This window comes from Panicum hallii, chromosome 8 (genome assembly GCF_002211085.1).
Source record: "Panicum hallii strain FIL2 chromosome 8, PHallii_v3.1, whole genome shotgun sequence".
NCBI classification, from domain to species: Eukaryota; Viridiplantae; Streptophyta; class Magnoliopsida; order Poales; family Poaceae; genus Panicum; species Panicum hallii.
The window spans coordinates 41,809,536-41,832,914 of NC_038049.1; the positions used below are offsets into that span (position 1 = coordinate 41,809,536).

Genomic DNA, 23,379 nt, shown 5'->3' on the forward strand with positions numbered 1-23,379 from the left:
GTTTCATCCTAGATACGTCGAAGAACCATATCTCCAATATTGAAAGAGCGTCGTTGAACATTCCGGTTGTGATAACGACGGACTCCTTGTAAGTAGTGGGCCGACTGGAGCAAGACGTTGCATCTAATTTCCTCAGCTGAGTGAAGTTTGAGATGTCTTGCGTTATCAGCCTTACTTTCTTCATACATCTCAGTCGAGAAGACTTCCACATGATGTTAGCCGATAATATAGCTTCAGGCCCGTATACGAGGAAGAAAGGTGAATATCCTGTGGCTTTTCTTGGTTGTGTTTGAAGTGCCCAGATTACTGACGAGATCTCATCGATCCATTTGCCGCCCTTTTTGCTATTCTTGCCATAGAGTCTTTTCTTCAAGCCATCAAGAATCAAGCTGTTGGTGTGCTCAACCAGGCCATTGGCCCGCAGGCGAGCCACTGAAACATACTTGACCTCAATGGAACTGCATTCACAGAAATCTTAGAATTGATGCGAGTGAAAATTGGATCCTAAGTCTGTGATGATGGTGTTGGGGAAGCCGAAATGGTGCAAGATGTCGCAGATGAAGCTAACCACTCGATCTGTAGAGAGCGTTGTAATTGGCTTGTACTTGATCTACTTGATAAACTTGTAGATGGCCACCACCTGGTGCAGTTGTCAAAGGCCCTATCATGTCCAGGCCCTAGCATGCAAACGGCCATGAAGGTGGTATGGTGATAAGGTTGTGAGTTGGAACATGGGGCTGTTTGCTGAAGAACTGATAGTTTGTGCACCATTCAACGAGTGCTTTGGCGTCTGCCAAAGCAGTCGGCAAGTAGAAACCAGATCTAAAAGTCTTGCCAACTAGTGTGCGAGAAGCAGCATGGTTCCCACACACGCCTTTGTGAATCTCCTGGAGTATTTCTCTGCCTTCTTCCATGCGGACACACTTCATGAGTATGCCTGATGCTGATCCACGCTTGTACAAGTTATCCGCGACTAGAATGTACCTTTTGCTGCGCCTTAAAATGCATGTAACCTCAGCGCTTTTTGGGTAGACGCCAGGGGGTAGTTTGTGTTCCTGGATATAGTCAATGAAGGTCACCCACCAGTCAACCTCGATCATCAAGACCTCTCGGTCGGGTTCCTTTGGATCCTGAGCGATTTTACTTGAGTCTAGTGTCATGATGGATAGGGGATGCAACTCGTGAACGAAAACTCCTACTGGGATGTTAGCTCGATCAGAACCCAGTTTTGAAAACACATCCGCTCCCACATTGTTGTCGCGAATCACATGATGGATTTCCAGCCTAGAGAACTTGTTCTCGAGCTTGTGTATTTCCGCAACGTGTGCATCCATGGTGTCCTTGTTGACGTCCCACTCGATGTAGTGAGTTTGTAGGTAGGGTGTCGCCAAGATCAGGAACTCGAAGGTGCAAGGAACACAAGGTTTAGACAGGTTCGGACCGCCGAGAGCGTAATACCCTACGTCTTGTGTGGTTTGTATTGCCTTTGATGGTGATCGGGTGATCTCCTGGGTGATTCCCCTTGGAGGGGGTCCTGTCCGCCCTTATATAGTCTTGGGGGATAGGTTTACATGGAAGTTTCAGTCGGATACCTACCCTAGAATCCTACCCGAGTGCTTTTCTGGTAGTTTTCTATTGTATCCGACTAGTTTTTCTACTATAGGAGTAGCTCTACTAGGTTACGAGTAGTTACAACAGATGTAGGGCGTGGGCCATGTCCCATCCCTTATCCTAGGAAAAGTATGCCACGTGTGGGTTCCCGTGTGCCCGGGTCTGATAGTGAGAACCCCTAGTTCCACTGCCCACTTAGAGATGCGCCTGGTGGCATCCCGGTTGTGGAGGATATCCGCCAATGGGAAGTCAGTGACCACCGAGATGTTGTATGCATCGAAATAATGGCGAAGCTTCCTGGAAGTGATGAGTATACCGTACAGTAGTTTCTGAATTATCGGGTAATGAACCTTGGATTCAGAAAAGGACTTCGCTGATGAAGTAGACTGGCTGCTACACACCGAAGGCATGGCCTTTCTCTTGGCGCTCCACCACGATTGCTGTGCTGATGATGTGAGTAGTCGCGGCGATGTAGTAGCAGGTTCTCGCCTGGTTGTGGGGCCGTTAGGATGGGGGGCGACTGCAAATGATGCTTGAGATCTTGCAGCACCTGCTTCACCTCCTCTGTCCACTGGAACCTATCATAGCGCTTGAGCAATTTGAAGAAGGCTAGCCCCCATTCCCCAAGTCGCAATATAAATCTGTTCAAGGCTGCCATACAGCCTGTGAGCTTGTAGACATCCTTGATCATATGTGGAGTGTCCATGGCTATGATGGTGGTGATCTTCTTTGGGTTTACTTCAAATCCTCGGTGACTAATGATGAAACCGAGTAGTTTTCCTTGTGGCACGCTGAAAACACACTTGGTTGGGTTGAGCTTCCATCGAAACTTGCATAAGTTGTTGAACATTTCCTCGAGATCAGGGATGAACTCATCATGGGATCTGGTCTTGATGACCACGTCGTCCACATAGGCTTCAACGTTGTGATGTAGCTGATCACCAAGGCAAAGTTGGATGGCTTGCTGATAGGTGGCTCCTGCATTCTTCAACCCGAAGGACACTGTTGTGTATGCCTATGCTCCAAAGGGGGTGATGAATACTGTCTTGATCTGATCTTCTTCCTTGAGAGCGATCTAGTGATAACCCTAGTAGCAGTCAAGGAAGAACATCATGACGCAGCCAGCCATGGAGTCAATGACTTGGTCGATGCGTGGGAGCGCGAAGGGATCGTTCGGGCAGTGTTTGTTGAGATCAGTGTAATCCACACACACCCTCCATTCATTATTATTCTTTTTCAAGACTAGTACATGGTTAGCTAACCACTCAGAGTGGTATACTTCTTTAATAAAACCAGCCGTGAGTAGTTTTGCTAGCTCCTTCTTGATGGCTTCCCTCTTGTCAGGAGCGAAGCGTCGTAGTCATTGCTTCTTGGGAGTGGCCTTGGGGTCGACTTTTAGACAATGCTCGATCAACTCCTTGGGCACCCCTGGCATATCCGCTGATTTCCACGTGAATATGTCTCGGTTAGCTCAAAGAAAGCTGATGAGTGCGCTTTCCTATTTGTCACTCAAGCTGCCTCCGATCAAAATAGTCTTGGACGGGTCATCTTCTTGTAGCTGGATGGCCTTGATGCCGACGTCGCTGGGGTTGGGTTAACCCTCGACTGGCTAGGCCTCTGGCTAGAGATCTCCATCTCTGAGTCGGTCAGCTTTTGCGCAGCTGTGAGTACTTCGGTAGAAGGCTTTGGCATACGTAATGTCGCGGCGTACTCGATCGCCTCTTGGTCGCAATCGTACAACTTCTTCAAGTCACCACGGAAGGTGAGGACGCCTATCTTGCCTGGCATCTTGAATAGCAGGTAGACATAGTGGGGCATGGCCATGAAATTGGCCAGTGCTGGTCTGCCGAGGATGGCATGATATGACAACTCGAAGTCAGCCACCTCGAACTTGATGTACTCTATGCGGTAGTTGTCCTTCATCCTGAAGGTAACTGGTAGGACCACTGAACCGAGTGGTGTAACTGTGTTTCCCGAGCCGTAGAATGGAGCTCTGCTAGGGGTGAGCATGTTGGAACTGTCCAACCCTATCTTCTTTGGAGTACTCGCGAAAAGCAGGTTGAGGCCGCTCCCGCCATCGATGAATACTCGGGTCAGCTGTGAGCCCGCCATGATAGGATCGAATACGAGCGGGAATTTTCCTGGCTCGAAGAAGCTGGTCCATTGATCATCCCTGGAGAAGGAGATCGAGACCTCGCTGTATCTCGGAGGCTTTTGCGTGGCAGGCTTTACAGATAGGATTTCACGTAGGGTCAACTTCTGTGTGCGCTTGGAGGGAAACCCACCGTCTCCACCGAAGATGATGTTGATGACATTCTTCGAATCCTGGAAATCTTGACCCCTCGACTTGTCCCCCTCGTCGTTGTCCTCCTGGTCCTTTCACTTTCTGGCTTGGGGAAGCGGAGGAGAGTTGAGTGACTTGCGGAGGCTGACGCACTCGAAGAGTGTATGTCGAGACTTCGGGTGCATCGGGCATTGTTTGTGCAGGACTTTCTCAAACTGTGCTTCATTGCTCCCAGACTTCTTGCCACGCAAATTGCACTCGACAGCCGTGACTTCTTGTTCTGGTTTGCGCTTTCGGGGATTCCCCGAGTGGTTCCGTTGGCCCTTGTCGAAGTGGTTGTTGTCGTTGCCCTGCTTGTCGCTGTTGCGCTTGGGGAAGCGGCCGTTCTCCTCATCTTCCTGGTCCGCCCACCGTGCCATCATGTCATGTAGCTCCACAACAGTAGTCGGATGGTTGCGTCTAAAGTTGTGGTACGTGTGCTTCGAGAAGAGTCCATTCTGGAAGCAGCGGATAACGTCGTCATCGGTGATATTGGCAATGGTGGTGCGCATCTCGAGAAATGCCAGGTGTAGGACCTCAAGGTCTCGTTCATCTCCTACTTGACCTGGGACAAATCTTGGCGAGTGCCTGCTCTGATCATGGATCCCTGGAAGTTGTCGATGAAGGTCCGCTTGAGGTCCTCCCAGGAGTCGATGGAGTTTGGTTTGAGGCTTTCAAGCCAAGTGAGGGGTGCGGATTCCAAAGCTACCGGAAAGTAGAGTGCCTTGGTGGAGTTGGATTCCCCTAAGACCTCGACGGTAATGGAGTAGCAATGAATCCATTAGCGCGGGTCCTACATGCCATCATACTTGGGGGTTCCGATTGGTTTAAAATCCTTGGGATAGGATTTTTCAATGATGTTGGAGGTAAAGGTGGGGAAGCGGTCGTTATCGTCCTCGTCGTGGTACCTGTCCGTACAGTCTCGTCTCCTTGCCTCAATGATGCACCGCGCATCATGGCCATTGTTGATCTTCTGCCTAAGATTGATCGTGGAAGCGTCGTGAAGGCTAGCCTCGGGTGGAGCTTCGCCTTGAGGCCTTGTGTCGCGTCGGTTGGGAGGTTGGCGAGTGGATTTTTGTACCTCTTGCTCGATGTTGCCACACGCAGACTGCTGGCCCTGGTGGCGCTGGCAATTGTCATTCCTCTAGTACCCGAGGCCTCCTCCGGGGTGCGACTGATTTGCACAGTGTCACCATGGCGCTCAGACCTCGAGGGCATGTTCCGAGTGGAAGACATTGAATGTTGCCCATCGAGTTGCACGAGTGCGCGCTGGGTTAGATACTACAACCTTTGTATCTAGGGGTTGGGTGATAGTTGTTGAGCTAGGAGTGCTACTTCTGCAATGGCACCAATCGATGTGCGATACTCCCGATCCGCGGCTGCTGCAAAAGCGTTGTTGAGGTTCCTTTGGTACATTAGGTTACGAGCGCGGTTTTCCGTGTTCCGCCTGCGCTGGGCGCGCTTAGCGTTCTTCAACCGCCGGATCCTTCTATGCTCCTCATTCTCATCCTGGGAGGCGTCGCCCGTACGCTCATCGGCAGACACGTCCGTGAGTAGTTCATCACCGTATTCGGGATCCGGCACATCGTCATCCGCGTTGCGAAGGGAAGCCATGTAGACTTGAGGATCCGGTGAGTTGTCAGCTGTATGGCTATACTCGAGTAGCTCGGTGCTACCGTCTCCCTCTTCCAAGATGGGAGAGAGAAGTTTGCCCTCCTAGAAGGGCAGTTCCTGAGTGAAGGCTACAAGGCTGGAGTCGTAGTCGAGTAGTTCGGAGGGCTCTAAGCCCTTCCAGTACACGAAACGGCCTTGCGGCGTAGATGTTATGGTTAAACCCAGATGATTGCCCAAGAATGAGTCGGGGTAGTCATCAGGTTGTGAGTGGTTGTCGAGAGCGGGGGGGCCCCGACAAGTGGTGGCTCCCTTGTCTCTGGGTCCTCCTTAGCTCTGGCTTCAAGGTGTAGTACTAATCGACGAGTACTCATCGTTGAAATCCGAGTAGTTGTCGAAAACGGGGGGCCCCGATAGGGGGTGGCTCCCATGTCCTTGAGTTGAGCAAAACATCTAAGTCCTCCTCCAAGTCGGAGAAGGACTTGGATTGTGTGGTCCCCTCAGATTGGTTTGAATCCGATCCGACTAGCTCTGGTGCAACAAGAGTGGAAGTCGCATCGAAAACGGACATCTTTTCAATTTGTCTGACTAGATTGGGGAGCAGCAACTCGTCAAGGTTGTCGATGAACTCGTCGAGGTCGCTGTGTCGAGTTAGTATAGAAGCCTTCGGCTTATTGGAGTCGACTAGGTGGCTGTTGAAACCATCCAAGCCGTTGGCGACGCAGATCCAGGAGCTCAAGATAAAAGTTGTGCCCTCGTCGAGCACGGTGCTGGTGAAGCTGAGAGATGCCATCGACTTCTCCAATGGATGCTCGATGAACACCCCTACCTAGCGTGGCAGTTGTCGGTGTTTTACCGCCACGCCCACTGAGGGATACCCCCGAGGTGGTGAGTTTGTAGGCAGGGTGTCACCGAGATCAGGAACTCGAAGGTGCAAGGAACACAAAGTTTAGACAGGTTCAGGCTGCTGAGAGCAAAATACCCTACATCATGTATGGTTTGTATTGCCTTAAGGTGATCGGGTGATCTTCTGTTTGGAGTAGGTCCCTGTCCGCCCTTATATAGTTTGGGAGGATAGGATTACATAGAAGTCTTAGTCGGATACGAGCCTAGAAGTCCTACACAAGTACTTTTCAGGTAGTTTCCCATCATCTCCGACTAGTTTTACTACTGTATGAGTAGTCCTACTACACTACGAGTAGTTATAACAGATGTAGGGTGTGGGCCATATCCCATCCCTTATCCATGCACAGTCTCGTGGCTCCGGGTCTGACAGCAAGGTCTCGTTCTTGTGTTCCCAAGATTTATTCATGCCTATATAAAAAATGTCAACTACTTATGGAAGCATGCACATTTTTTGGCTAGATAAAACATATTAGTAAAAATATATACATATACATATGTATGAAATAAGAGGTAACATCTTTTACAGAAAAAGTTTGAGCTCAACATTAACCTTGTTCATCAGAACTATAATATTGAAGAATTTGATGATAGTGATTGGAACATATTTATATAGTTGCAAATAAGGTGCCCTTATAATAATTCGTGAAGTTGACCCCGCCTCTCTCTCTCTCTTTGTGCACGTTCAAAATAACTATAGTGCTACCTTCATTCCAACTATGCTCCTAGTGGCACGGCTGCATTGTCTCATCTTGTGAAGTCTGAACTTTCAACGCTACCAAACTGCCTCACGAAGTTTGTATGTTGTAGTATATACGTAATCAAGTATGGCTCGAAAGGTACGATACAAAGTATATTCGGCTGATGTCAAATGTATGGTATAAACAATAATGGCACACATTTGAACATAGATAGGATTTCAGATTCTCAACCATTACTTTTCTTATTTCTGAGGAGTCACATACGTTGGCATGCAAACTTTATTATAGAAGTACAACTCATAAGGAATTTAGAAGAGGGTAGAACCAACGATGGGTTGCTGCCACAAGGAGGCGGGACTCGTCAAAGCCAGTTGGTTGACTAGCTGTTGTTGCTGCCAGAAGGCGGCGGGGTGAGCCACGGCAAGTGGGTTGAATGGCACCAACTGCTGCTGCTGCAAGAAGGCGGCAGAGTTCGCAACAGCTAGTTGGTTGAATGGAAGCAGTTGCTGCTGCAAGTAGGCAGCGGGGTTCACCATGGCTAGCTGGTTGATCTGTTGTTGCAAGTAGGCGGCGGGGTTCGCCAGGGCTACCTGACTGAACGGTGATAGAACGCGTTGTTGCTGTGCCGCGATGCTCTGTACTGTCAGCTGGGCCAAAGATTGCTGCTGCAGTAAGGCTGACTGTTGCTGTAAGAATATTGCCGATGATGGTAGGATGCTGGCTGCAAGTGCCTGTTGTAGCCTGTAGGACTGCACAATCGGGTGCTCATATCCGACGGCTGCAATAGGTGAGAGGTACTGTGGAACAGTGGCAGCGGAGGCGGCTAGTGAGCACTGCGGAATAATGACCGCAGTGGTAGCGCTCACTAAGAGAGCAAGGAGTGCAAGGAGGGAAAATATCTTGGCTGCCATGCTCGCTCTAAGAGTTACTTAGTGGGTTTCAATTTCTATGTTGCTAGATTGTCTTAGTGATAGGGTGATGGATTACCTGCACATATAGGGCCTATTTATACACATGAGAGTCCATATAGCTTTAGCAAGATTTGTTGCTTTTGCCTCGCAAATTGTTATCCAGATAAGATAGAGATGACATGGTATCTAGTCGATTTTGGCATATAGTGATAAATCCACTTGGATTGGCGGTATGTGTTGGCAAGACAGCTTGCACTTAATACACATAAAAAGCAACTTCTTTCTTTTGGCATTGTGTTGATATATGAGTGACAACAGCATGGTTGGTTCACCTTTAAGCCTATGAAAGCCTTAGGCATAAGAATATGGGTTCCACTTGATGGTGAGCTGGTACAGTTGTGATTTGGTGATGTGGATCCAAATCATATTGAGCTTAATTTGTCATCTACCTATCCTCCAATTGCGATTCCTCCTGGATGAAAGGGTTAACGCACTAGCTCCAGGCGAAGTTATCAAGTTCTTAGGATGTGGAATGAATCAGATGTTCTAGCTCGCTAATTTACCATTAAAACCAAACTTGCTTACACTATTTTATAGAAAATAAGATATGGAGAGAATAAAGTATCAGTATATCACACATGTACATATGGTAGTTTATGACAATAACATATAAAATATCAGACGAAAAATACAAAAATTCAATAAATAGAAATAAATAATTAATATATATATAAATAATTTATTAATAAACTTTAAAGTTGGCCTTACTAATTGCTAGGGAAACTGGCGAATAATACCTGTTTTTATCCTAACTTCGTTCTTTGCTCCCGGTGGATGTTATCTAGCACTTGGCTTATGCATCTTTTTTGAAAGGAAAAGGAAGGATGAAGTTTGTTTAATACTCAAACAACAGGATTGTCCACGCTTACACACTATTTTGTTGACACCAGTGAGAAACCTTACATTTGCTATTTTAATGTACGAAGTGATTAAGGAATTATCATATATATAAAGATTGAGTCAACCACTAACATTTCTGCATGTAAATACTAACCTATGATAGTATGATTGGTTAAAAATTTACTTTTGAAGAAACCATCCATTATATTGGCACTACCAGACAACTGACTTCTAGTACCGGGCGGGAACCTCCGGTCAGTACCAGTTCTGCGCCCGGTACATATTGGTTGGTACTAAATGGGCATGCATTTAGTACCGGGCGCAATGCCCGGTATTAAACAGCACACATTTAGTACCGGCTGGTAACACCAGCCGGTAACAAATAATTTCAAGCCAAAAAATAAAGGAAAAAATACAACGAACCCCCGGGAGGCCCGATCTTGATCTGCATCCGCATGTTCTCGTTGGCTCTATCATATTTTCTCAAGCTCATAATATTTTGATGTTGTAGAGGAGCGCCGAGGGCCGAGGTGGCAGGGCCTTCATGGCACTACACATGCTAGTGGCAGTATGGTGCCATGGCGCGGAGCGTGATGAGCCCTGCGGTTTGGGAATTTATTTCATCTACTTGACTACCTGTAATAACTGAATCTAAACTTAATTTGCCAACTAATGGGCGGATGCACCACTTGATCCGGGACTCCTCGAGGCTGGTCACGGTGATGTCGCACCAGACGACGATGCCGTCGCCGGCGCCCTCCCCGCCCCGTAGCGCCACCCTCGGCTCCTCCACCGTGGCCACGTCCACGGTGCCGGCGGAGGACCAGCGGCCGCGGAAGCGGTGCGGCCCCATGGCCGTGCCGAACGCCCGGTTCCCATCACCGTCGAGGATGCTCACCCTGTACGCAGCGGTCACGTCCTGTGACAGGGCGGGAAGGAGCCTCCACCAGGGGTCGCGGGCGCCCCGAAGCATGAGGTCCACAGAGACGCGGCCGGCGGCGTCGGAACTAGCGAGGAGGCCCTGGGGTAGAAGTGGAGCTGCCACTCGTGGCCGCCAACGCCGAATGGCGCCGACTCGATGCGCTGCCCGGCGAGGGCCGCCGTATCGACCGCGGAGTAGCGGTCGATCAGGTGCAGGTCAAGGTTTTAAATAGGCGGCTATAGATGCCGTTAAAGCCGGCTACAGCTGTTAGAAAGGGCAGCCGCTATAATATTTAACCCGCTAAATGCCGGTTATAGCCCGCTAAACGCCGTAACGGCAGCTCTACTGCTAAACGTCTTAGCCGGCGATTTAAAACCATAGTGCAGGTACGCGCCAGTGTGCTGCTGCAGCCGGGTGGAGGAGAAGGAGAGCGCCTCCCGCGTGCCCCGCCACGCGGCGCCGAGCATCCGTAGCATCGTCGGGAACGACGACGCCATGGCAGGCCGACGGGAGGAGATGGATCTTGATGAGTTGGTTGGTCCACGGGCTGGACCCTTGGACGGCTGGTACACCATTTATATTCCAAAAAAAACAAGGTGAATTGCTTGCTTGGTCGTTTCAGGCGAGGACTCTGAATGCAATTGGAAGCTCCTGCAGCACGATGTTTATGTGGAAACACTTCTGGCCAGTTCTTGACAATGACAAGGTGGGCCTTCCATTGGACACCAAGTTCACGTAGCGACGGCGGGCGGCGGCGGAGTCCCGCTCAGGCTCAAACAACGCCTCGCCTATATACTACCTCGCATCACATGCCTGCAGATCGCCCAAGGCACATTGCCTCGTGGCGCGGATCGACATCAGCGGTAGGTAACATGGCGGCGCAAGGCAGCTCCGATGTGGCTGTCAGAGATCGCCGGAGGGACGTTGCTGCCCGCGACGCCGGCGAGCTCAAGAAACACACACGCACACAGCTCACACGAACTGGAACACGATGAACACCGTCACGTTTTGTGCCGCAAAACTTAGCAGCCCTTTTTCACCCTTGATCAATGCTTATAAACCAAGGAAGGAACTACAACTAACCGGAGACTTTTGCTCCGACATGCACGCCACGTTCTTCATCGGTGAGTGCCATCCCAAACACTTGGAACGTGGCGCACGACGCGCTCACTCGCGAACCCAGCGCAAGTCAGAGCACCACAGCCTGCATGGCCTAACAACCTGCCATGTGCTGCTAACTAACAGACCGAAAAAACTGAGCACAAGAATTATTCAACAGTGGCGACGGCGACGGGAGGGGTTGTCGCCGAGGTGGGAAACCACCCTGCTGGTGCACCCTTTTAAAAGACCCACCGTAGATGTCAACCCGCGATAGACCCTACTCTCCCTAGCAAGAAAATGCATTGAAGGGCGGCAGCGGCAGCGGAGGGCGCGGCCGCCCGCCGGCGGGGATAGAGGATGCCGCAGGAGACCGTGGACTGGATCCTGTCCCGGTCTCCCGGAAGCGGCAGGTCCTCGAGCAGGAGGACCCGGACGAGTACAACCTGCCATGTGCTGCTAACTAACAGACTGAAAAAACTGAGCACAAGAATTATTCAACAAATCTCCTCCTAAGTCTTGTGCATGATTACTACTTACACTCTTGAAGGCTGATCTTGGTACAGAGCTCCAGGAACTTGTTCTTGGAAAGGGGCTTTGTTAAAACATCTCCCAACTGCTCGTCGGTTCTGATGAAGCTCACCTCAATCTGCCCATTTTGTGCATATTCCCGGATCAGATGAAATCTTGTGTCTATATGCTTACTCCGATCATGATGCACAGGATTCTTCACAAGAGAGATTGTGGACTTATTGTCCACCTTGAGCACAGGCTTGTTCACCAGTGAATCCAAGATTTCAGATAACAGCCGTGCTAACCATACTCCCTGACAGGCAGCTGTTGCAGCAGCATTATACTCAGCTTCACAACTTGACAATGCTACAAACTTTTATTTTGTTGACTGCCAACTAATGGGACTTTCCCCAAGAAAGAAAATCACTCCAGAGGTGCTTTTTCTACTATCAACATCTCCTGCAAGATCACTATCACTATAGCCCAGGAGCACAGGTTGATCTCCCTTCTTCCTTGAAAATTTGAGTCCCCAATCTCTAGTACCAGCAATGTATCTCACAATGTGTTTAATTGCTGCTAGATAATCCTCATGTGGCTCCTCCATGAATCTACTCACATACCCAACTGAGAAGGCCAAATCAGGTCGAGTATTCACCAAATATCTCAAACTTCCCACCAAGCTTCTTAGCATCAACTCAAGGGCAATCACTGTCCCTGCTCAATTTCAGCTTTGCTTGCATAGGAACATCACAAGCATTGCATTCCACCATGCCAGACTTCTCCAGAATTTTACCTGCATAGCTTCCTTGAGACAGAGTGATTCCTTCTACTCCTTGCTTTACTTCAATGCCCAGATAGTAGGTGAGTAATCCTAGATCACTCATCTTGAATATTTCTATCATTTGTGTCTTGAACTTCTTGATACTATTGCAGCTGGCCCCTGTGATAATCAAATCATCCACATAAACCCCCACTACCAGCCTCTCAGAACCAGCACCCCAACAGTAAATTGCATGCTCATATGGACATTTCTTGAACCCAAGAACACCTAGCTTATCATCTAGCTTTTGATTCCAGGCACGAGGTGCTTGATGCAAACCATATAAAGCTTTGTGTAGTCGGTATACCTTGTGTTCTTGCCCTGCTTGGGCAAATCCCAGCGCCTGTTCCACGAACACCTCTTCTTGCAGGTCGCCATTCAAGAACGCCGTCTTGACGTCCATGTGGTGGACCTCCCAGCCCTCATGAGCAGCTAGGGCCAAGAGCAGCCGCACTGCCTCCATCCGCACCATCGGTGCAAAGACTTCATCGTAGTCGATGCCGTGGCGCTGTGCGTACCCCTTCACGATGAGCCGCGCCTTGTGCCTCACCACCGCGCCGTGCTCGTCCCTCTTCACCTTGAACACCCACTTGAGCCCAATGGCACGCCGGCCTTGTGGGAGCTCAGTGAGTGTCCACGTGCGGTTCTCCTCGATCGACCGCAGCTCCTCCTCCATCGCCCGGTGCCAGTACGCCTCCTTCTGCGCCTGCGCCAAGGACGCGGGCTCCTCCGCACTGACCGCCAGAAATCTGCCATCACCAAGATCACGAACGGCATAGCCCGGCGCTGATCCCGGTCCCACGACATCATCCATTGTACGGAACCGCAGCGGTGCGTCGTCGTCGTGGTCGGCGTCCAGCTCATCGCCGTGAAGTGGTGGAGGCGTCACGAACTGGATAGGAGATGTCGATGCCGGAGGTGTCAACGTCTCGGCAGGGGGCGTTTCCCGGCGTTGCTGCTTCCTCTCTCTGCATCTCCTCCGAATCACCACGTGCGTACCTAGTGGTGAACTCGACGGTGAAGGTGTTGTCGATGTTCCCAGCCGCCGTGCCGGCTTCCTGGTCATGGGACCAGTCCCACTGTGCCTCCTCGTCGAAGACCACATCCCTGGTGATGTGAACACGACGCGAGACAGGGTCATAAGCTCTGTACGCCTTGGTTCCCCGCTCGTAGCTGATGAAGATCATCTTGCGCCCATGATCCTCCAGCTTCTTGAGGTGCGGAGTCGTGTTCCGCAGATAGACGATGCAGCCGAACGTCTTCAGGTGATGGACCGCCAGCTTCTTCCCATACCAAGCTTCAAACGGCGTCATGCCCATCACGCTCTTGGTCGGGCACCGGTTCAGAATGTAGATCGCGGTGTTCACCGCCTCACCCCAAAACCAGCCCGGCAACCCCTTCGCCTTGAGCATGCTCCGGGCCGTCGCCACCACCGTGCCGTTTCGCTGCTCGACGACACCATTTTGCTCCGGGCTGTAGGGGGCAGTGAGCTGCCGTCGCACCCCTTCAGCTGCACAATACTCCGCGAACTCAACCGAGGTGAATTCGCCACCCCGATCGGTCCGGAGCACCCCCAGCTTCAGGCCTGACTCCGCCTCTGCACGTTCCTGGAACATCTTGATCGCCGCGGCCGCCTGATCCTACGTCGACATCACTGACAGCCACATGAAACGGCTCTTGTCGTCCACCAGCAGCAAGAAGTACCTGCCGCCACTCGGTGTCACCGGCGAAATGGGCCCGCAGAGGTCACCATGCAATATCTCCAGTGTGCGCTCGGCCTGGTACTGCGCCACCGCCGGGAACGGGTTCCGCCGCTGCTTGCCGGCGAGACAAGCATCGCACAGCTTGTTCACCTGCTCGATCGATGGCAGGCCACGCACCATCTCCTCCCGCGCCAGCTTCCGTAGCGCTTTCATGTTGACGTGGCCCATCCGTGCGTGCCAGCGCCAAGTCTCCTCCTTGCCGCGTGCCTCAAGGCACACTGGCCATGCAACGTCGAGGTCGAGCACATACAGTCGGTCCGGCCTGCGCGGCACCCGCGCCAGCAGCCTCCGGCTCTGCTCACGGATCCTCAGGATGCCGTTGTCGATGTTGATCTTGTACCCCGCCTCATCCAGTTGCCCGAGGCTGATGATGTTCGACGTGAGGCGGGGAATGTAGTAGACGCCAGCGAATGAGCGGTGCTCCCCGTTCTTGCAGTTGAACAGCACCGTCCCACAGCCTTCGATGCTCGCTACCGAGCCATCTCCAAAGCTCACGGACCCGCGCACCGCCGTGTCCAACTCCGCGAACGCCATCCGAGCGCCCGACATGTGATTCATCGCCCCGGTGTCGAGCACCCACGATGTTGTGTTCCGGTGCATGAGCACCTTGTGCTCGACGAGCCGCACCTGGGAGCCGGATCCCGCGGCCAACCTCGCCGTCACCGCACCAGACGGCGCGACCGCCGCTCGAAGTGGATCTGGGCGTGCTCCTCCTGGTGATGCCGATGTCGCAACCGGGAGAGTCACCGTGGTCGCCGCTCCGGGTTCCTCCTCGGGCCTCCCGCCCAAGGGACCAGCCGGCGCCGATGTTGAGCCATCGACAACCAGCGCGGTGGAGATAGAGCTGCAGCGGGGAGGGGGAGAAGTGGCGTTGACCTCACCAGATGCAACGAGGCCTCCTCCTCATCTTGGATGACGTGGGCCTGCTCCTTCTTGGGCCGAGATGGGCAATCTCGGGCCCAGTGGCCAGTCTTCCTGCATCGCCGGCACTGATCCTTCCCGATCTTGGCCAGCCCAGTTGATGAGGACGACCCGGAATCGCCACCGCGGCCTCTTCCGCGTCCACACCTTCCTCCCCGGCGTGCAGAGCTCCCGCCCGCACCGCCGCTGGAGATGTTCTCGGCCTCCCGCTGCTTCCGACGGGCGTTCCACTCCTCCTCCGTGAGGTACAGCTTGCCGTCGTGGAGCAGCGAAGACGGCGGTCCCTCGAACGACTCCTCCGTCGCCTTGAGTCGCTCGGTCAGGTTCGCCACGGAGAGCGTGGATGTGTCGAGGAGCGTGCGGATCACGACCACGATCTGCTTGAACCGCGGCGATACACTCCGCAGCATCTTCTCCACGATCTTGCTCTCCAACAGCACCTCGCCGAGAGTTGCGAGGGAAACCTGCATGCCGGTCAGACGAAGCGCATAGTCCTCCACCGACTCGCTGTCCTTGAACATGGTGAGTTCAAACTCATGCAGCAGTTGTTGCATGGTGTTCTTCCTCACACGATCATCACCGACGCGCAACGTCTTGATGGTGTCCCACGCCTCCTTCGCCGTGTCCTTGTCGGTGATTGCCGTCGCCAACTCCGGTGGCACGGCGTTGCAGATCGCGTCGAGCGCCTCGATGTCGTCATCCGGATCAGCGTCGCCGACCTCAATCGCCCGCCAGAGGTGTCGTGCTCTGAGCTTCACCTTCATCAGTCGCGCCCAGTCGGTGTAGTTCGTCTTGGTGAGGACGGGGTAGCTAGTCCCGCCGCGCACCTCTCGAACAACCCGCTGGATCATGACATCGCCGCCCTTGGCTCCGCTTGCTCCCGCACTCTCGAACTTTCTGGTCTTCTTCTCGCCTCCTTTCGGTGACGACGGCGGAGTGCCCGTCATCGCCCACCCGATCGCGCGGTGACGATTCCAACGACGAAACCTCGCCACGATCGATCCCCGGTCCGCAACCGGCTCTGATGCCACTTGTCAGAGATCGTTGGAGGGACGTCGCTGCCCGCGACGACGGCGAGCTCAAGAAACGCACACGCACACAGCTCACATGAACTGGAACACGATGAACACTGTCACATTTTGTGCCGCAAAACTTAGCAGTCCTTTTTCACCCTTGATCAATGCTTATAAACCAAGGAAGGAACTACAACTAACCGGAGACTTTTGCTCCGACATGCACGCCACGTTCTTCATCGGCGAGTGCCATCCCAAACACCTGGAACGTGGCGCACGACGCGCTCTCTCGCGAACCCAGCGCAAGTCAGAGCTCCACAGCCTGCATGGCCTAACAACCTGCCATGTGCTGCTAACTAACAGACCGAAAAAACTGAGCATAAGAATTATTCAACAGTGGCGACGGCGACGGGAGGGGTTGTCACCGAGGTGGGAAACCACCCTGCTGGTGCATCACTGGCGGCAGCGGCGGCGGAGGGCGCGGCCGCCCGCCAGCAGGGATAGAGGATGCCGCAGGAGATCGTGTACTGGATCCTGTCCCGGTCTCCCGGAAGCGGCAGGTCCTCGAGCAGGAGGACCCGGACGAGTACAACCACCGGATGGTGAGCGACCCCGACCGACAGGAGCTGTACACGCCGGAGTTCCTCGCGGAGGAGAGGCACCTCATGCGGAACATGGCCGTCCTGTTCGAGCGCGCTGGCAACCGGCTGGAGAGGTTCCAGCGGTGGGTGAGGCGCGAGCTCGAGACCAAGGGCTGCGTCAAGGTCGACGATGCATACTTCGACCGGAGGATCAGCTACCGCGAGGGGTACAGGAGGCTCCACGACGCCATGATGCGGGTGCCGGGGTTCATCTACAAGTTCAACGAGGAGGATTATTTGGAGAACCAGGTCAAAATCGATCCAACTGAGATGATGGTTTAGGTTGTCACGCGATGTACCTATGTGCTTGGTCTGTCAATGTTACATGTTTGCGGGCAGTTATTAAGTGCTAATGTTCAAGGTTGATTCGGCTGCTCGTGGTAGAACCTATCTGAGCACAGGTTAGCTCAGATGTTTGCATATTCGCATAATTATTATTCTCTCAATGGTGAGCAACATATGAGAGCATCTCCAAGAGACTATTTATATCTTTAGAATAGAGATTTTTGTTAAAAAATTACCCTCCAGCGGTCTCTTCAATTGGATATCTAAGGACCAGTTTGGTAGAGCTCCCAGAGCTGATTCTCTGCTGAATCCAGCAAGAGCTCTGCCAAACAGTTTTTCAGAGAGAAGTGATTCTCTGCTGATTCTGTGGAGTGATTCTCTGAAATGAACTAAGAGGCTGGGAGCTGAAAAAAATAGCTTCTTCTGATTCTGTGAAGTGATTCTCCATCCTGATTTTAAGAGTTTATGCTAGAGAATCAAAAAGAATCATCTTTAGCCACAGAATCACTTTTCTTAGAGAATCAGCTCCCACAGAGAATCAGGATCAGTTGGAGCTCTACCAAACTGGCCCTAAATATAGACCTCCTCTATTCCGAATTCCTCGCTAGCCAAAGATGGAGAGCAAGAATTGCTCTCTAGACTATGCACAAGATATAGAAAATATGTTGGAGAATAGAAAGATATAGAAAATAATTTTTACTCAAATAGCTCTCTAAATGATGATTTAGAGAGTAGATTTTAGAAAGGCTCTTGGAGATACTCTTACTTGATAAAAGGCATCTGTGGTAGCTTTGTCAATTCTAAATATGTCCCGGGCAATCATTCGACACCCATACAATGTGTTTATCTGATTTTGTAGCGATGAGTGTTTATGTATATGAGCGTCGGGTGATATTTAATTCTTCACCACCCTTATGCCACCCTTATGGAAGGCACCCCAATCCAGTTATAACTGGGATAGGATTTGTCACTACTAGGGCATTTGGCCTACTGGGATGGCAAAAAATATAGTTATGTTTCCATACCATACTTGCAAAGAAAAGTTATGGCTAAATAAGGTAAATTTGGAAGGTTTGCAAATTTATAGTATGAAATGTCCACTATTATGCAGAGGAAAAATTGTTATGCGTAAGATAACAGTTTTAGTTCTTATCATCCGTATGACCATCTCACTCCAGTCACATGTTCTGGGTGTTGACATAATAATCTCTAACAGACATAATCTTTATCTCAAGTTGTCGACACAAATTCGGTTAAGAAGTACTGCAGATTCACATCAGCTAATAACAACTTTACAAATTTAATTTTATAAAAACAGACTTGAATGATGTGGCTAAGGCTTCTACATGTGTACAGGTGAACCAATCAGGCCACCGTCACTCATGTGTCAAGAAAATGCAAACGGGAAAAATCACCTAGCTTTTTATTACTGTATATTGAGTGCATATTGTTTAGCCACCACATACCGTATTATCCAAGAAAGTTGGCCACTAAATGTCAAAATTGACTAGATACCATGTCGTCTCTACCTTATCTCAAATTACCACTTTACACACACTTTAATATAGAACAACATATATGATGTGAACCAAAGGCATAAAAGTGAACCAAACGTCATTGTCACTCATGTATTAAGAAAGCAAACAAGAAAAGTGTCACTTTTTGCTTCTACTTAGTGCAAATTGTTTTGCCAACACAATTACATATCATACAAGCCAACAAAGCTGACCGCTAAATGTCGAAATTGACAAGATACCTCGTCATCTCTAGCTTATCCAGCAAAAGGTAGAATATTGCTAGAGCTACATGAGAGTTCATGCCTATAAATAGGCCTCAAATCAGAAATTAATCCATCACCTACATCTTCAAGACCACTTAGCAACATAGAAAGTGAAACACATTAGCAACTTCATAGCAGCAATGGCAACCAAGATACTTGCCCTCCTTGCGCTCCTTGCTCTTTCAGTGAGCATGGCCACAGCGGTCTTTATCCCACAATGCTCACTAGCTTCTACCGCTGCAACTATTCCACGGTACATCCCACCAGTAACGGCCGTGGGATTTGAAAACCCAATTGTGCAATCCTACAGGCTACAGCAGGCGCTCGTGTCAAGCATCATACCATCAGCCTTGTGGCAGCAACAATCCTCAGCGCATTTGACAGTACAGAGCATCATGGCACAACAACAATTGCAACAGCTTTCGCCTGCATTCAATCTACTAGCCACTGCAAACTCTGCTACCTACTTGCAACAACAGCAGCTTTTTCAAGCACTCAACGAACAGGCTGTAGCTAACACTGTTGCCTACTCGCAGCAACAGATGTCTCCATTCAACCAACTCGCTGTTGCAAACCCTGCCGCCATCTTGCAGCAGCAACTATTAACATTGAACCCACTGGGGCCTCGTTTAGATCGCAAGTTTGTATAACATTTGGAACTTTTTGCTACTGTAGCATTTTTGTTTGTATTTGACAAATTTTATCTAATCATGGTCTAACTAGGCTTAAAAGATTCGTCTCGTGATGTACAATTAAACTGTGCAATTAATTATTTTTTTTACATACATTTACTGCTCCATGCATGTGTCCCAAAATTGATGTGATGGAGAGAGAGTGTAAAAATTATAACATTTGGAATGCATCTAAACGGGGCCTGGCTGCGGTAAATCCCACCGCCTTCTTGCAGCAGCAGCAGCAGCAGCAACAGTTGTTGCAACTGAACCAACTGGCTGTGACAAACCCTGCCGCATACTTGCAGCAGCCCATCATTGCCAGTTCTCTATTCTAGATTACTTATGAGTTGTACTCAACAATAAAATTTACATGCCGATGTGTGTAACTTTCCGGAAATAATGTAAGTATTGACTGAGATTATCATGTCATATATGCATCCAATTGAGTTTGATAAATGTTTGCGCTATACAGTTGGGGACACTAATACTAAATTATGACCACTCATACATATATCATGAAGTTTTTGAGGGTCATATATCATGAAGTTGGTCGGTAGGTCCGAAAATTTATACTTCACTAGACCTTGTATCCAAGCCATAGGTGCATAACGTATAGTAAGATAGAGAAAATGGATTAACAACACTAATTCTAATAGTGTAGGATGCATGGAAGTATACATGTCTCAAGCATTACCATAGAAATTATTAATTATTATAAAAAACATCATAAGAAAATGAATCATATTAAATATTGTTGAACCCTACTGATTTTCATAATGTTATTTCTCTTTAAAAGAAGTCATTACTTTGCTTTGAATGCCAAGAAAATGCTATACTCAAATAATATCAAACATAGTTTCAATGGATCTAGCAGATTCAATAAGTTTTTAGAGTTTTAGGGACTAGCCTCCGTCTTAAGCAAAACAAAGACCGCCTGTAACTCAATAGAAACAGAAGACGCAAACACCAAGGGGTGCATCCAGCGTGGGGGCACGGGGGCTGGAGACCCCCCTACCCCATGCAGCCCATGGAGGGGCCCCCCACACACCAAAAAAACCCAACAATTTTCAGTTATGAGTGAAGAAGAGGAAGAAAAAAAGAAGGAAGAAGAAGAAAAAAAAAGAGAGAAGATAAGAAGAAGGGAAAAAAACAACATGGGAAATTGAGCTGATGGAAAGGCGGTTGATGCGGTGGCAGTGCCGGTGACTACCGCCCCCACTGCTGATGGCAAGGAGGCTCTGGTGCTGGCAGAAAGGGTTATGTGGCTGCTGCTGAACGATGAGGATGGACGTTACCCGATGGCCAAAAACCCATACTGGCGACGAGAGGCCGGAGCACACGCGCGGCATGGCCTCGCGCCCCAGAGCGTGCACGTAATACACGACTCGGCAAAACGGAAGGCACATAACCATGCTCTACGTATGGAGTGTCCAGCTACGTTCGAGCCAGACTGCCACCGCCTCGCCTATAAAAATGAGCCAATTCATGGTGCCATAGAAACTTTGATGACTTCCTTCTATGCCACAAAATTTTGAGAAGTTCCTTCGGTGCCACGGAAATTTGTTCCATCCCTTCATTGCCATTCCGTTACTATTTCCGTCAATACGCTGTTATCTGATATGTAAAAGGATGATTTTACCCCTGACACCATCTGTCACTGCCCAACTCTTAATTCCATTCTCTCCCCCTCCTCTTCTCGCGTCTGAGTCACGCGCGGTGCAGCCTCAGCCCGTTGCCTCTAGCGCGGCGAGCGAGGCCGGCCATCGCCATGGCGTAAAAGAGTGTAAACAAGCGAACCAAATGTATTAAGAAACTGCAAACAAGATTATCATGTAAACAAGCGAACCAAAGGTCTAGTGAAGTATTGGCTGAGACTATCATGTCATATATGCATCCAGTTGAGTTTGATGAATATTTGTGCCGTACAGTCGGGGACTCTAATACTAAATTATGACCAAACATACATATATCATGAAGTTGGTAGGTAGCTCCAAACATTTATACTTCACTAGACCTTTTATCCACGTCGTACGTGCAGTAAGATAGGGAACATGGGTTAACAACACTAATTTACATGGAAATATATATGTTCTAGTGTTGCTATAGAAATTATTAATTATTATACTGAAAAAACAGTATAAGTAAATGGATCATATTAAATATTATGGAAGCCTACCGATTTTAATTAATCTAATCTCTGTTTAAAAGAAGTCACCACTTTGCTTTCAGTGTCAAGAAAATGTTATATTGAAAGAATATTAAAAACTGTTTTAATGGATCTAGCAGATTCAATAAGTTTAGATTGATTAGGTCCTTTAATAGAACGAAACATGAAAAGATGAAAGAAAATATGGGGAACTGTTTCGATAAATTCCATGCGTTGAGCTGATGGGTCTACTTTTACGGGTACGGCTACATGTCACTTGAGGTGACAGTTGTGAAACCATCACCCGAAGGATATATTAGATGAGCTATCACCAGCCCAATTTTATGTCTATTTTCACACGCTGCGCGATCTGATAATTTTAGCTAAACATGAGAGATTTTGTGCATGCAAAAGAGGACAACGATGATGACATTACCCACATACCTGCAAATTTAAAACTACAAAAGCTATAACTATTAAACCAAGCATCCAAATTAATTTGGGTTGCACCATTATTTTTCTTATGATAAAATCTTTAGAACAAGACCACACTTGCCTATGTTTGCACGATATTTTAAAAAGTATTTTTAATACCAAGTAATTAATTTCAGTTACTGGAAACCAATATTTTAACAGCCCGAACAAATAATTATTTTCTATGAACAAAAAGTTAAACATGACGCACAAATAATACTGTACTATAAACAAAATATTAAACATCTCGAACATTTGATTGTATAGGATAAATAATAGAAAATATATATCGCGAACAAACGAGTCAATATCACCGAACAATTTAGTCTGTAAAGCAAACAAATGATTCGGCTGCGAATAAATTAGTTACACGCAGACAAATAATTTTACATAAAGAAGAACAAATGCATCTATATCGTAAAAAAAGTTATTTCTATAAGTATATATGCACATGCTAAATAAGTTAGCATATGAAGAAAATAAATTATTTCACATAGAGAACCATGTGTCTACAACACCAACAAATTACTGTTACAAATTATTTCACATAGACGTTACGTATCCATCCTGCTGGGCCTCAACTACGCTTCAGCCCAGGTGACAAACGGCCATGGGCTGCAGCCTATTCCAACCTCGGGCCACTTCCCTTCCTCTCCAAATTGCCCGGCTCCGACGGACGGCCGACGTCGGAGTCCGACTCCACGGACGGGGCAGCCTCAGTTCTTAGGATATATATAGAGAGAGAGAGATGAGGCTACCGCTATCTCCGCATCGATCCACCGCCGCCATCGATCACCACCAGGTACCCAATGCCGCCGGCGATCAGGCCAGGCACGGTTTCGGTGGCCGGGATGGACTGCGGCGTGTCGCCAACGGAGTTCCCCAATCCCAAGAGGAAGGCGGCGGAGGCGGCGCTGGACGAGGGTCTCTCCGACGGTGAGGACGCTGCTGCAGTTGTCGCCGTGGCGCCAGCAGATCAGTTGCTGGCGGCGCCGCCGCAGCAGCAGGGCCAGGGCACCGCGGCGACGGAGGCCTCGGGGCGACCGAAGGCGATCCGAAAAATGTCGCAGGAGTGGATCGACTCTGCGAACGGGTCTCTAGCTAGTTAGATGGCTCCAGTAGTAATTCTCGAGTTCTGGGTCCTCCTCTCCGTAGGAGCGAATTTCAGGCAGACATTAAAAAAATCCCCATCGCTGACGTGGTCAAGATTCAAAGGTTTTCTCGACGGGAAGCCGGTTGCTTCGTCTTAATGAAAAACGGTTGGGGTCGTCATATCCCACCCGGTAGAATTTTTTTAAGGAGTGGATCGACTCCTGCATAAGGTAAAAGAACTCGGATCGTGTACAACTGTTTGTTGGCAATGATCTAC

The 23,379-nt window shown here is 49.4% G+C and overlaps 2 protein-coding genes across 2 annotated transcripts; one reads left to right on the forward strand and one right to left on the reverse strand.

Annotated features, from left to right (window-relative positions):
- Positions 1-7,457: 7,457 nt before the first annotated feature.
- Positions 7,458-8,093, reverse strand: LOC112902923 (zein-alpha PMS1-like). The gene has a single exon (XM_025972118.1). It carries the CDS (start codon positions 8,058-8,060, stop codon positions 7,458-7,460), a length of 603 nt encoding a protein of 200 aa, XP_025827903.1. The 5' UTR covers positions 8,061-8,093.
- Positions 8,094-18,856: 10,763 nt separating this feature from the next.
- Positions 18,857-19,725, forward strand: LOC112903160 (kafirin PSKR2-like). The gene is made up of 2 exons (XM_025972375.1): positions 18,857-19,332; positions 19,590-19,725. Exons 1-2 carry the CDS (start codon positions 18,857-18,859, stop codon positions 19,723-19,725), a joined length of 612 nt encoding a protein of 203 aa, XP_025828160.1.
- The last annotated feature ends 3,654 nt before the right edge of the window (positions 19,726-23,379 follow it).